At 37.4% G+C, this 16,388-nt stretch overlaps 1 protein-coding gene across 1 annotated transcript in view; it reads right to left on the reverse strand.

Annotated features, from left to right (window-relative positions):
- LOC122791524 (extracellular calcium-sensing receptor-like) overlaps positions 1-16,388 on the reverse strand; it is a 209,689-nt gene that overhangs the window by 76,088 nt on the left and 117,213 nt on the right. Inside the window, exon 4 of the mRNA XM_044059266.1 lies at positions 8,103-8,330. Within this exon, the coding sequence (XP_043915201.1) occupies positions 8,103-8,330 (228 nt within the window). The remainder of the gene's footprint in view (positions 1-8,102; positions 8,331-16,388) is intronic.

Below are 16,388 nucleotides of genomic sequence, written 5' to 3' on the forward strand. Positions count from 1 at the left end.
ATCCCTTTATGTAGCCTTTACACAAACACACACGCAGGCACACACAGACAGACAGACACACAGACACACACACACACACACACACACACACACACACACACACACACACACACACACACACACACACACACACATACCCCTAAACCTGAAAAAACACCATGTAGACAAGCAAAAACCCAGTAATGGACAACAAAAAAAAAAAACAGTAACCACAAAACATAAAAATAAGACTACCCCCCCCCCCCAAAAAAAAAATCATAAACAATCAATAAACAGAAATACAAAATAAGGTATGCAGCCCCCACCTGCAAGTCACCCACAGATGACAAACTTAAATATAGCAACCTATGAAATACTGCCTATACTTCTTGACCTCTATGCAAAAGAACTTTGCACAGATCCTAACATACTCACAGAGTTCTTATATATTACTGTAATTCACTTAAAAACTTAATAGAACAAAATATTTTCCCCTCAGCATATATTTTCCCAAATAGTAAAGAGTAAACACATGTAATCCAGAAAGCTTGAGTCAGGTCTGGTATTCCACTGTGACCCAGATGGTGACAGCAGTAACAAGAAATGAGAGTCCAAAAAATTAGTCCAGATAAAATCACTTTAGCTAGCAGATCTATGAGACTCTGTTTCTCTAATGCCCTCTACATAAGAGAACTAAAGATGCCTTGTTGAATCTATTAATAGTTTATTCAGTTAAGCAGATAGACGAATGAGTGTTCTTGTTCTAATACATCACATTCACATTCAACAGGTCAGTTATTTAAAGGCAGTTACAGATAATGGTGGGAGGGTCCAGGGGAGCTGATTGGAGGAAAATTTAGGTGAAGAAAAAGTAAGGAGATAATCTCAAACCTTAGAGGTTAGTCCCTTATTTGAATATTCTTGAAAGACCCATGAGGGTTTAGCAGCTCTGCGGCCTGTGGAACCTCATTTTTAGTTAAAGGGTATTTATGTTTATTTTTAACAAACAAAAATGACAATTCACTGTGAGCTACCACTGTACAACTATGTTCAAGAAAACACTTTTTCTGAGCTTCATCAGGTCCATCTACTAGAGTGGCTTACAATTTGATCTTTGAAAATGCCTGCTTTTGCACAAGAGTTTATTATCCTGTTTTGTATCACAAGTAAAGTGAGTTGCTGTGTCTGCCTTTGTGGTGCTCATACTCCTTGAAGCAAATTATAAAATCTTTATTACAGAACCTTTTCCAGTCTGACTTTTCCTTATCAGTGCTTGTATCACATGCAGTAAGAGAGGCTGTGCCCACTTTTATAGGGCTCATATCTCCAGAAATACATTATGAAAGACCAATCTTCTCTTATTTGGAAAAAGGATTACATTGCCTGCTTATAAGTGGCTCATATACATAATTAATGTCACCAGTCCCCACTCTTCTTCCTGATGAAGAAATACATTTTTATATCTAAGGGAGGTAATCACTTAGAGCCACACTAAGTGACTCAATTTTTTTTGAAAAATATATTCATTCAGAGAAATAGTTTATAGTGGAAACAGGTCCTGGTGCTCATTTTTACAGAGCTCATGGCTGTGCACAGATATAAGGAAATGTGAGTATAGTCTGAAACCTCAGAATGTTTTCTACAGGCTTTTTGTGTCCATGGCATAAACATCCACCAAGGGGTGAGCTGCAAAATAAGTATTTCAAATCATCATTATTAAACCTCTTCCTGGGTATGGCAGTTAGTGAGGTCTCTCCTGTTCAGATTCTTCCTCTCTTCAGGTTCCAGTTGGTGACGTCAGTACAAAAAGAGGGTACATAGCACTATGCCTGGATAGATAAAGATCTGGAGACTGGGAGGGGTCAGTGAAAGGGCAGTTAATCAATCTTCTGAGGGAGGGGATGGTGCCATGGGGCCCTGGGATTAGATGATATGAGAGGCTGATGCAATCAGTATGGCTATAGGTTGTCAATCAAAATAATAGGCTAGTGTTTGAGCACCTTTTCTCACTCCTAACAACAAAAGGAAAACCCAAGTCCCAAATGAGTAATAGAAAACATTTTCAAATATCTGAAAGTTGCTATTTAAGTTTGTACACATCACAAGGTAAAAAAAGCATTTTCAAACTCATGCCAGTTACTTTTTAAATTTGTACACATCTTGAGATAAAAAAAACAGAATGTCTTGTTCCTGTAGTACTGGTTCACCAAACAATCCATACCAAGGTAGATCTATTCTCTTGATTGGCTTTTTCATATTAACAGCAGAGATTAAAGTTAACTAACAGTCCATGTCCAAATCCTGGGTTAAACAGTACAGGTGTTTAGCTGTATGACGTATGCTTTAGTTTCCTGAGTGCAAGCACACTTTTGATAGAAGTGCTTGAGTTTAGACCAGGGTAGTGATGTGCATCAGCCTGATCTACCAGCTTGACTCAATTTTTTTGAAGATGACATTGTTGCTTCCGGAACTGTCATGAGTTTGAAAATGTTTTTTATCTTGTGATGACTATTCAGTCTCAGCATTATGAGATTCACAAAATCAGGTCCCGACATCTGAAACAGTTACCTTGGGAATGTCTTCATTGACCCAGAAGTCCATTTCTCTCAGCAAACAGTCTTTTTCCTGATGTAACTGACACATACATATACTTCCTTGTAAGGTCAAAGGTGAATGTGACAACCACACCTAGATCATTCAATTATGTCTTAATCACTTAAGTACTCATTCACTTGTACTTACCATTCACATGTCCCCCTCAAAAGTGCATGAATTTCCGCTTGCTATCCACTAATCTTCAGATGCCTTATGTCTACCTGTCTTTTAACCTCATCAGGTCATGTTTGAGACTAATTGTTTCTTTGCTAACCAATGATCCAGGTCTAGTGCAATCAGCAAGCAATTCTACCCTGTCTGAAACCCCTTTTCTTTCATCTTTTCAAAACTACGATTAACAGGGGGTAGCCTTTGCACCAAATAATTCAACACCTTCCATCTTAATTTTGGGTGCTTTTAACAATGCTATGTACCATCCAGGTTTCTGCACTTGTAATAATTTTTTATCATTACCTAATATGCCTTACCTTCTCCATAAGCCTCCCTAGTGGTATTTTGATGATTGGGTAGCTTAAATATGGTTTCCTGACTTTCTTTTGGAATCACTCAGGTTTTCTCACCTTTCTATATTTCTTCTTCTTCCCTATAGATTTTCTCATTTATTTCAGTAACTATTCATTATTTTTTCTCACATCTGAGTCACCATTTCCATCCCTTTCCATCACCTATTGTCACTAGCATTGTCTCTGTGAAAAGGTAAAGCCTTCTAGTGTCCATTGTGTGTAGATATGTAGCCCCCTAACCTCCATCTTGCAGCAGATGACACCCTGTAGCTCAATCACCTCTGCCAAGTGCTTTCTTTTGGTATATAGTATTCTGCTCGGCAACTGGGTAAGTAAAGTGTCATGAACGTAAATATATTGTGAATGTAAAGAAGTATAAAGATATGTAGAATATAGTTTGCTGTGTATGAAGAAGAATGCTCTGAACATATTACATATACGATGGACTGTTTACTCCAAATTACTCTGCCTTAGTAGAATAAAAAAAATACTAACTTATGCATGGTGCCTTAGTGCTTAGGAAGGCATTTGGGGTACCTCATGTATTCAGAACAGCCCGGAGAAATGCTAAATCACTATATAATAAAATCCAATTCCTTGTGCAGTATAAACAAAAACGGTGCAGCTCGAACAGTACAAAAACACGTTTAATGACACAAATCCACAAATCCACAAAGGTGCTTCTACATGTTTAGCGCTTTCATCTGTTTTATATACAGACTTCCTCAGAACCAAAATATTTGATCACCAGCTTTCATTATAAAGACAATTTGGCACCAAAATTCAAAAAGATTCCATTACTGCCTTAAAGAGACATTCATCGATACCTCACTTACATAAACTAATACATAACTTATATATTAACTATTAGTCTTATACATTAGATTTATAAAAACCTGTAATACATTAGTTAGGCATTGATTGATCTTATGCTGTATATAATATTTATGTAATAAAGATATTTTGTAATATATAGAATATGTTAAAAATATGTTAAAAATGTTGAAAATTATGTCTGATGTATGCACATATTGACTTACTATGCTCTAAAAAATCCACATTCAATAATACATAAAAACATTTCCTAAAATAATTAATGTTATTATTAACTGGAGTATATAAATACTACAAATATACACTTCTATAATCATCTAGAATGGAATGCCTAGGTGACAAATGATGAAATATATATTATATAATATATATACACCCAACTGTACTGTATGTTAATACCCCAACTTGATTAATCAAGTATGAGGAAAGGTTTGATACTAATACTTTCGTTTATGCCTGGAAGACTGGTTGCATCTGTAAATATCTGCCACTTGCTTTCCATCATGGCTAAATGTACTTTCCAATTACCCCCACAAACACTGCTTTCAACATGTTCTAAAATAGTGAATTTAAAATAATGTTGGTTCCCTTTGCTAATAATATGCTTGGACAAGGCATTCTTTGTATCTTTAATCTGAATTTTGTAATAATGTTCATATATTCTTGTTTTAAAATTCCGCTCAGTCTTACCTATGTAAAATGCTGGGCATTCGACACATTTGGCAAGGTATACCACTTGTCTAGTATTGCATTTCCCTGCTTTACTTTTTATATATGTCTTATTGATGTTATCCAACTTAAATCGCACCTCTTCATTTATATATTTACATTGGTTACAAGAGCCACATCTTGAAGTTCCCTTTGTAACTGACTTGTATTTTACTGTATGTATTGTCTTCTCAAGTAACTTCTTAATATTTGGAGCTGTTTTGTATACACAAATGGGATGTTTGCCTAATATGATACCCATGCTATCTATTATGGTAATCAAATCCCAATGTCTATTCAATATCTTTTCCACTTGGTTGGCGTATGGTGTGTACATAATAACACACACTCTTTTGAATGGTCCTGATATAGTTTCGTTTCTTCCCATGTCTATATCTCTTTCCTTTGACATACCCAACAGTGGTAAGTATTTGTTCCCCCATTGTTATCTCACATAACCTGTGACATCTCTTAACATTGGTATGGGATATCCTCTACTTTTAAACATGTTGAATATTAAATCTATTTCTTCTTCCATAGATTCTTTACTAGAAGACATACCCGAAATGAAAAAGAAATGCCCGAATGCATTGTCCTTTAACAACATTCTTAAAAATATGAGGGGGATGGCAACTACTGAACTCTATGTAGTCATTAGAGAAAGTAGTTTTCCTGTACATTTTTGATGCAAACCCATTTCTAGTATGACTTATAAATGTGTCCAGGTATTCAATACCTTCATAATTGATGTTATGAGTGAATTTCAAGAATTCAGTTGTCCCATTGATATATTTAATAAACAATTTGATTTGTTCATGTGTGTCATTCCATAAAATAAATAAATCATCTAAATATCTGACATAAAGTGCTATATATTGGTTAAATTCACTTTGGTAAACATATTTGGAGTCCCACTCTAACATAACCAAATTTGCAAAAATTGGGGCACAAGAGGCCCCCATGGCAACACCTCTATTCTGTCTAAAGAATTCACCTTGGAATTGAATATAATTGTGTTCTATAACTAAACTCATCATGTCCGTAATTAAATTGATCTTTTCCCAAGTTAATTTTGAAACTTTTCTCAAGCTGTTACAAAAATATTCTAAACCTATATCTTTAGGTATACATGAGAATAAATCAATAACATCAACTGTCAAAAAAAACAACCCTTCTTTCCAAATATCACATGTTAATTTGCTTAAAAAATTCCAAGAGTCCTTTATAAGGTGTGGAATATTGTCATATACATGTTTAGTCCATCTATCAATTGTCACACCTATATTGTATGTCTTGGACCTAGATCCAGATATAATGGGTCTGAACTCTTGTGAACTTTAGGTATACCTATAATATTAGCCACAGTGGGAAATTCTACTTTAATAAATTCATAAATCTCTTTCATGATTCTATTATCTATCAGATATTCTTCAATAACTAAATCTATTCTTTTGTAACCTATATTCACTTGATTTAAAGAAATAGCTTCATAGTTGCCTGATGTATGTAATATATTGAATGTCTGAACATTATAATCAAAACTATTGTATATAACTATACCTCCACCTTTGTCTGGCTTCATAATTCTAATATCTTTGTTGCTAATAAGTGAAGCTAAACATTTCCGTTCATTTTTTGTAAGATTGTCATTCATTATATTCTTATCACCATCACATCCATTAATATTCTTGTATAACCAATATATCTCTTTGCATGCCATTTTTTCAAAATTGGCTACTTGTATGTTAGAGACTGGGATATATGAAATTTTTCTTTTTAAATTATTTTGTGTCCCATGTTCAACCATTTCATCTGTTTGTCCAAATTGTAGTGCCAGGTTTAACCTTCTACAATATAATTTTATTTCCTTAATAGTATCAACCAAATTGAAGGAATAAGTGGGTATATACTTCGTCCCTTTACTGAACAATGTGAAAAATTCATAGCCAATTTCATAATCTGTATAGTTGTAAACATTGAAACCATTATGAGTGTGTAAAATATTTCTTGCTTCATATCCTGCTGTGTTAGTCCCATTACATTCATTATTCTTTCTCACATCTGAGTCACCATTTCCATCCCTTTCCATCACCTATTGTCACTACCATTGTCTCTGTGAAAAGGTAAAGCCTTCTAGTGTCCATTGTGTGTAGACATGTAGCCCCCTAACCTCCATCTTGCAGCAGACGACACCCAGTAGCTCAATCACCTCTGCCAAGTGCTTTCTTTTGGTATATAGTATTCTGCTCGGCAACTGGGTAAGTAAAGTGTCATGAACGTAAATATATTGTGAATGTAAAGAAGTATAAAGATATGTAGAATATAGTTTGCTGTGTATGAAGAAGAATGCTCTGACCATATTACATATATGATGGACTGTTTACTCCAAATTACTCTGCCTTAGTAGAATAAAAAAAAATACTAACTTATGCATGGTGCCTTAGTGCTTAGGAAGGCATTTGGGGTACCTCATGTATTCAGAACAGCCCGGAGAAATGCTAAATCACTATACAATGACAGAGTCAAAAAGTTATATGCAGCTGATGGTACTTAACTAAAGAAACACCTCATATAGCCAATATTTGTGAATATTCCCTTATCCCCACTGTGCTGTGTTCTACAACAACAACCTTGGTTGCTTTTCAATGACTCCGGTTTTGGCAAAAGTGCATTTTTGGATAAATGTACTCCCGGAAAAATTGGGTCGCGAAATTACGTTTTGGAGTAACGTAATTTTGGTGGGTTAAGGTAGACCCATATATATATATATATATATATATATATATATATATATATATATATATATATATGTATATATATATATATGTATATATATTTATAAACAGGTTTATACTATGAGAGTCTAGAAATAAATGCATTTATTTGAAAAATGTGTTAATTATTTATTATGACACTCAAAAGCTGAATATAATTTCCTCCAATGCAGGTCATGCCTTACAGTGCATTTCCACTCGTGTGGTTTGGGCTGGGATGGTACCAGGGATTAGAGGATCATAAGATCATAGGGTCATAGGAGCTGCAAACCATGTTAAGTCTGAAGGCCATGTGTGCCCCACTAAAATGATGCCCTCAGAATATATCCCCTTTTTCTAGGAGGATAGCATAATTCACAATGAGAATGATCTTGCGAGCACCACTATGGTCGTCAATGATAACCTAGAAAGATGCAGAATTATAACTCTTTTTAAACCTCAGAGTCAGTTTGATTCAGAGAAGGGGCAACCACTGGGTAATGAATAATGGGAGCTGAAGTGGATATCGTACTCCATTGTTATAGCTCTGGCATATTTAGTTTTCACTTAAAGTTAAACAAACAAAATTAACTTGTCATAGTTTTTTTTCTACCTATATAAGAAGTTTCTAAAAATGTTATCATCTTATTGTTGCTATGTGCACCACATTTTATAGACTAGTTTTACAACATGGATGCATATTCATTACCTTTGTGAATGCTGCAGTCCAGATGATTGAACTTTCATTCATTTTGATCTGCTGACCTTCTGAAGCACTGTAATCAAAACTGCCAACCTGGACAGATTGGCTTCTGCCGTCAGGAAACATCTGCCAGTTCAGGATATCATACAATGATCGCGGATCACCATTTTCATCAAAATATATTTCCTCTCCACCTGTATTTTGAAATCGCACTTTCCTTAAGTAATGAAGTAACTAGGAAAAGTTAACATAGTACAAGTTAAAATATGTTTTTATATCTGCACCTGTATCTTAAATTTTTACAGTGAAGTCATCCGACTCACTGTTTAAAATGTTACAGTGCAACAGTTTACTAACCACATATTCGTATAATTCTCTGCAGCAATCTGTAGCATTTATAACAGACCACAACCTTACTTTTGTGTATCAGTTCTGCTACCAAAAGAATTTAACAGACTTGGGGAATTCCAAGACAGTGGCCAGTTACTAGTTACATATATGCAACTGGCAATAGACTGCTCTGTAACCTCTGGTTAAATCCAGTCTGTTAACATCAGAAGTAACAATATATATAAAGCAAACTAAATATGGATATATAAAAATTAAAGTAATAATATATCTTTTATTCATATTTGAAGTAGGAAAAAAAGATAATCTGGAGCAATAAGACCCATTACCTCAGGAAAACTTGAGAATAAATGTTTTACTTCAAACCATATGTGGTTTGAGAAAGCACAAAGCAATCAAATGATGAATGCTATAAACATTTCTTTATGATAACTCTGTTGCTTCTACTAACAACCACAATATAGTATAAGGAATGGAAATATTTAGCCCCACCATGTCAGAATGGTTTGAATGAGATTTTAATCCTAAATGAAGATGATACTCACTGTAAAAATGGGAGTCCGCCAAGGGTCCATACTTCCTCCCTAAAACATCACCACACTCTAAAGTACATTTACCATCTTATCATGCAACAACACTATCATCTCAGCTGAATCTAGTACTAAATTGCTACGTGTTACAATAGATTATCAGCTTAAGTTTGATCTCCATTTTACTAACTCGATAAAAAGAACTCATCACAAACTTAGATACTTTTTCCGTACCAAGAAATACTTAACTAACACTGTCCGAATAACTCTCTCCCAGACTTTATTACTCCCAACACTCCTGTACAGCTGCCACATATTCACAAACCTAAATTCTACACTTATTTCCAAGCTTGAAACTACCTATAATAAGATCACCAGATTTGCAGCTAACCACACCTACAAGTCACACCACTGCTTAGCACTACAGCAATTAGACTGGCTAGAATTCCCTCAGCTGCTCCAACTATACCAACTACAAATCATCCACTCTGTCCTCTATCTACCCTCCTTCTGCCCCAGCCTCTCCACTATCATATCCAAATATTCCCCTGCTAGGACTCTACACAGCTCAAATCAAGAATTATTAGACATCTACAAACCCAAAACCAAAATAGGCTGCCTTCTCTATAAGTATAACCCAACTACATCCTGGAACCAACTCTCCTTGGACATAAAATCTCTCCAGCATAGCAAAAGTTTCAAATTAGCCACACGGAAATACCTAAAAACAAAGAGGTCTTGCCACTAAATCCAACCCCTGAAACCACCATCCTTTCACCTATTTAACCACTTCACTCTTAATGTATCTCTAACACTATTCCCCTGCCTCTTCTACCTCTTCCCTTCCTCTATCTGTAACCACTCTTAATTCTTACAGTCTCAAAACAACCTACCTGTCTAGTCTGTCTCCTATACTCTACCTCCCCTACATCTCCTACTGGCCATTCTTACTTTCCTTTCCTGTTTCCAAACTCCTATACAACTAGATCCTACCCACTTTAAATAAGCATCTGCCTAACTATTAACTCATCTTGCTCTAAGCAGCTTAAATAATATTGCAACTAGACACATTTTATTCTGCTAATTGTTTAAAACCTTGTTTTTAACAACTCACATACTTGTCTGCCAGTTGTTAATTACTCTGTATAACTGAATTGCCTGAGGAGCTTTTTTCACCCCAGGTCTCTACTTGTAAGATCCTATAGCTGACTGTTACTACTATGTTACTAAAATTTAATAAATTGTTTTCTAGTCCTGAGGAGCTTTTCTCCCCGGGTCTCTGCCGAAAATGAGCCAAAAGCTCAGCCAGACTAACCCGGTTAACAAATGTAAAATAAATAAATAAGTAAATAAATACATAAATATTGGAATATAAGACAACAGGATGCAGATAAGTGCTATTCTTAAAAAAAAATCAGTCCCTACTAATTGAAGCAACAAGAAACAGGGCTCCAAGATGATTTGTCTTCCAAGGAAATGAAGAAAATCAAGATACAACAGCATTTTTCCAAATCATAAGTCACAGATTTTAAAACTAACACAGCCCCTGGCTTGCGGCCTTGAAAGAGATCATTTGTTGTGTTCCAAACTGAGCAATAAAAAAAGACAAGTAACCAAGTTAAGGTATTATATATTTTTTTACAGACAAGTTTACTAATTATTTATAATTTAAGCAAACTGAAATAAGACAATGATGTTTCTGATTACACAACAGTAATATAAAGAAAGGAATCATGTTCTTAAAGTCAGTTTTCCCCTTTGGGCAGACTTTTTTCACCCAAGCCTGCTTGCTTGTAAAGGGGGGAGGGGTGAACTATTAGGTTTAAGGAAATTAAAATTTCTAGGTGAGTAAGAGCTTTGTCAGTAAGTTTAAGTGTAAGAGTATGTGGCAGGCAATCACTACCCATAGGTTCATAGGATGGTACTAGGCTATCGGCCCTAGGGCCTATACAAGCCTAGCCATAACAATTCCCTGGATATTTCTTCCCACATTATTTACTTCCCTGGACCCCTGTCTGTTAGGGCGACTGACATGATCCCCAGGGTGAATTTCCTATCTCCCATCCAATCATCAAGGTTCCTTTTGAAGAGGGCCAAGGAGGTGCTCTGCTTGACATGTATGGGCAGTCTATTCTAGAGTATGGGGAGTCTCTGGGTCAGGAATCCATCCCTCCAGCATGTTTTGTTCATTGTGATGACAAGGTTTAGATTCCTGGAGCATGTGGCTCTGAGGGATTGGAATTTCTTTAAGTGGAGCATGTTCAACAGCTCAGGGTTTGACATGGCCTTGTATGTTAAGCTGAGTAGACGATATGCCACAGAGTATAGCTGGAGTTTCTTTAGACAATCAGCATATGGCATCTGCTTTAGGCCTGTGTTTCTTTTAGTGAGGTATTTCTGCGGCCTTTCCAGCTGTTGCAGATGTCTTCTGAGGTACGTACCAAATGGGGCGTTATACTCTATAATGGGTCTAATTAGGGATGAGTACAGTGGGACAATGACTTCCTTATTTCTGGATGAAAAGCCCTTAGTGATGCGGTGTGCCACATAGAAGGATTTCCTGACTGTTGTGGAGATATGGTTATCGAAGGTGAGATCAATGTCCACCTGTGTCCCTAAGTCTCTCATCACACTTTTGATGTTTAGTGTACTGCCACCTATGTGGTAATTCATGGGTACATGTTTTTTTCCAAAGAGGATAACTATACATTTTTTGGCATTAAGCTTAAGCACATGGCTTTGGCACCAGGCATCTGTTTCTGTAAGGCCCTTTTGTAGAATATCCACATCATTTGGGGATTCAGTAATGACTCCTAGTTTGCAATCATCTGCGAACTTTGTTAGCCAGAGTCCCTTAGTGTTGGTCTGTACTTCAGAGAAGTAGATGCCAAACAAGAGTGGTCCCAGGACTGAACCCTGATGTACTCCACTTGTCACTTGTCTGGTGCTGGATTTGGAGTCGGCTACTTTCACAGTCTGGGTTCTGTCAGTAAGCCAGTTGGTAACCCATCGCGTGACATAGGGATTTATGCCCAGCTTAGTAAGTTTATCTATGATTTCAGAGTGGGAGATGGTGTTGAAGGCCTTGGCAAGGTCCAGATAGGCTGTGTGGACTGCCTTACCCTTGTCCACAGCTCTGGAGACTGATTTGAAGAAGTCAGTCAGGTTCAGGAGACAAGATTGTCCCTTTACGAACCCAAACTGGGCGGGGTCTAGTGTTTGAAGGTTGCCAATGTCTTTGTTTATAAGTTCCATGATAATGCGTTCCATGCCCTTGCAGATCAGGCTCGTCAGACTGATGGGACAGTAGTTCCTGGGATCCAAGGTGGATCCCCCCTTGTGGAGTGGGATAACTGTAGTTGTGCGCCACTCAGTGGGCATGAAGCCTGAGGTGAGGCTATGATTAAACATGACACTTAGGTGAGGTGCCAGTTCATTTTGTTGTTCATGTAGTACACAGCCCGGGATGTCATCTGGTCCCATGGATGCTGTATTCTTAGCTTTGGAGAGTGCGGTTTCTACCTGTGTGGCCGTGATTACCAGAATTTGGCAATCTTTTGGTATTGAGATGGGCCCTTTAGGGGATGAAAGGGGGTGAAGTTGGCACTAAATCGATCTGCCAAGATATTGGCAATATCCTTGGGATCAGTATATTTAATGCCATTCTGTTGTAGCTCAGAGCAGATCTGAGCATTGCCATTTAGATTTTTGACGTAACTATAGAATGCCTTGTGGTTGCCTTTGGAATCTTTGGCAATTTTATTTTCGTAACTAGCTTTTGAGGATTTTATGAGGGATCTCAGCTTCTTACTGAGGCTGGTGAGGGAGTTTTTTGCATCCTGGGATTTTCCTCTTTTCTGCAACAGTTTCTTCCTTCTGTTGTATAGTTTGTTTATAGCAGGAGACCACCAGATTGGCATGATTTTTTTTTGGAGGAGAGCATCTTGGTTCTATTTGGGATAGCATGATTCATGCACGAGTGAATGTGCTTGTACAGTGCCTTAGTGTAGGATTCAGCAGTCGAACTTTCAGATACTGTCTGCATGGGTGTCAAGAAGTTTGTCACTTCTGACTTCAGTAGCGTGAAGTTGGCTTTGGAGAAGTTTTTTATGTAGGTTTCCCTACTGGGAGGTGGGGGTGGGATGTGGATGTCAAGGGTGATTTGCTTATGGTCAGACCTGACCAATGAGGGAGTGACCACTGGTGTGGAGCATCTATCTCCCATGTTGGTAATGACTAGGTCTAGGATATTGGTGCCCCTGGTGGGACAATGGATTAGTTGATCCAGGGCATTGCCGTTGGGAAAAGGTGTTGGTACCCGAGTAGTTTTCCCAGTTAATGGCAGGGTAGTTGAAATCACCCGTATTAGGGTGTTTGGTTGTATCTTAATATTTTCCAGTATGTTTAGAAAGGTGTAGTGAGAATCTTGGGGCATGGTGGGGGAACTGTAGCAAGATACAATTTGGATTGCAGTCTTACCTAGTGTTAGTTGCACCTGGAGAATTTCAGATGCATTGTGTTGGGCAACTAGCCTGAGGGTGTGAATATCCTTGGTGAATATGGACACTCCTCCACCTTTAGTGCTTTGGTCTTGGTTTTGTCTAGTGTTAATATATGAAGTAAGTGAGGGGGAAGGAAGAGGAAGGGAATATTTAAGGGAGAGGATTTGCTACTTCTGGTTTCTTGTCATGGGAATTTGTGAAGATTTCTTCATGGTTCATGCTCAAGCAATCAACATGCTTGTACTGAACGGCTTAAATGGCAGGTGAGTTAAGTTCTGTTGTGGGGGGGGGGGCAGGTTTGCAGTAGGAAGGTTCCCTTCTATCAAAAGTGTGTGCTGGTAGGCAGCTGGGGTATTTCAGGTGGTGAAGTTGGGAAGAATGCTTTTTTAAGTGTTTCCACTGGATAGGAAACTGTTAGTGATGTTGGGGGTGAGTTCAAGGCTTACCTGCTGTTTAGTTTCCCCTTCGCAGTCCAGGTACACTCTCCATCCTTCCCAAATGCTGCTGGGGTACACAAGGACATCTGCTGATCTGTGTTGGGGGAGGAAGCGGCTAGGTGAGCCAGGATGAGTCCTTCTGTCATTGCGTATGTAGTTGTGTGGGGGATGCTTAGCCTGCCTAATAGTCTAGTAAGCTGGGAGACCCTAACTTTCCTGTAGTAGTGGCACTCTTCAGTGATAGTTTGCATGAGTCAGTCTTCTGTGGTGCACTACATTGGTCAGGCCATATTGGCAACAGGTCGTTATGAGCTCAAGCTGGAACTCTCACTGAGGCAGGCTACAGAAGGTCGGCATATATGTGGTGCAGACTTCCTTCTGCCTACACTGAATGTGGCAAAGCAGTTGGCTTGCTAAGAGTCTGCGGCAGGGAGAAATTTAGCAGGATTATGCAACTATATGTAGTATAAGAAGCAGACAGCTCAGGAGTAAAGAACTTAATCTGGACTATTGAGGCTGCATGGAAAGCCCTGAACAAACATGAAGCCATGCAACCACATAGCGGCTAATCACTGTTGGAGGTATACCCACATTGGCTGCTTCCACTCATGCTTCTCAACCATTAGGTATGGAGAGGAAAACTGGACATTCTGTATGAATCTGGACAGTTGAGAGGTATGAAAAAGTTTTCTTTGTGAATTTAAAGTTAATAGAATGACAGGAAGCATTATCACAATTCTCTGAATGGTACTAGGTGATCCAACTAGCTCTCATTGTTAGGCTTTGAGTCATACGAGCTGCCTTAAAGAACAATGGACTGAAGTATATACCAATATAGAGTGCACACACACACACACACACACACACACACACACACACACACACACACACACACACACACACACACACACACACGCGCACGCGCACACACACAAAAACTAAGCATGCTGCAATTCTGGGGATTCGAGGAGCATGGCTTAGGGAGATAGGAACAAAGCCATAGGTTAAGGAGGGTTGAAGGCCAGCAGTTGTAATTACAGGTATTGAAACCATATTACGTTAGGGGAACAGGTAGTGCTTTGTGGCTTTTTTTTTTGGTGACCTGTGATACAATGATCACATGTGGAGCATGTTTGATGGTTTGTAAGTCTTGGTGGGTCCCAGTGCAAGTGGCAACCTGTGAACTGTAAGACATTTATATATGGTGGCTGTCTTTTAAGCTGTAGGCTGCAGTGGTGTCAAAAGAGGCCGAGCACAGGTGCATAGGAACCCTGAGGGATTACAGTATATCTCTGTATGAGTGAAATAGAGACCTGGTGGTTAGGTAAGGTGGCCTCAGGAGAACGTAGTCAGTTTTATACACACACACGCACACATATATATATATATATATATATATATATATATATATATATATATATACATCAGTCTGATTTCAAATACCACATTACCATTAATGAAATTAATCAAATGACACAAGATCGAGACCATAACATCAAAAACTGTACTTCTTGAAAGTTTACAAGCTTGACTGTCAGAATATCTGTAGTTCATGCAGTACAGAATCGGCAAATGTTTTAATAGTGAGCTATCACCTTAAGGATTTGTTGTTAGCAGCAAAAAAAAAAAAAAAAAAAACATTGTGGACATTACATTCCAAGTTGCTGAATCTATGCAGAAGTATATAATATTGCAACTTGTCAAAAAACAAAATAAATGTTGATTATTGAAGGGTACATTTATTATCTGCAACATGCCATACAACTGAAAAAATGTGTTGTAAGACATACAGGGAAGTGTAAAGAGAAAGCTGTGACTGTCTCGAGCAGCTGTTGCATACTTAAAAAACTTCTTACTGTGAGGAATCGTTGAGTTTTAAAGCTGTATAGTATTGCAATGAAATTTTTTTTTTATGTATAATACATATAGTACATTCATTCGATAAGTTGATTTGTTTCTTGAAATGTGGCATTGAAATTTTTTTTTATGTATAATACATATAGTACATTCATTCGATAAGTTGATTTGTTTCTTGAAATGTGGCATAAATTAGAAAACTGAAGAAGTGGTGGTTTGAAATGTAATAGTGTACAGTTTTTTGGGTGTTTTAAATTGCTGGAGGGCAGGAATGTAACGTTCTTTCCGTGTTGTTCAATATTCTGACACTCGAGCTTATAAACTTTCAGGAAGTATAGCTTTCGACCTTATGATCTCAATCTTGTGCCATTTTACTTGATTGTAATATAAGATTTGAAAGCAGACCCATATATATATATATATATATATATATATATATATATATATATATATATATTTTATGGTTTACTATTAAAATGTCGAACAGCACTACATCGACTGTACTATAGTCGAACACGGAAGTTCGAAAATAGTAATGTCGACGTCAAACAAACAATCTAGGAATGGTTTTAACATGGGTCGAGGTAGGTTTTCAGTATTATTCAGAACTACAAACAT

Source organism: Protopterus annectens, chromosome 17.part0 (genome assembly GCF_019279795.1).
Source record: "Protopterus annectens isolate FY-2018-M chromosome 17.part0, PAN1.0, whole genome shotgun sequence".
In the NCBI taxonomy this organism is placed as follows: domain Eukaryota; kingdom Metazoa; phylum Chordata; order Ceratodontiformes; family Protopteridae; genus Protopterus; species Protopterus annectens.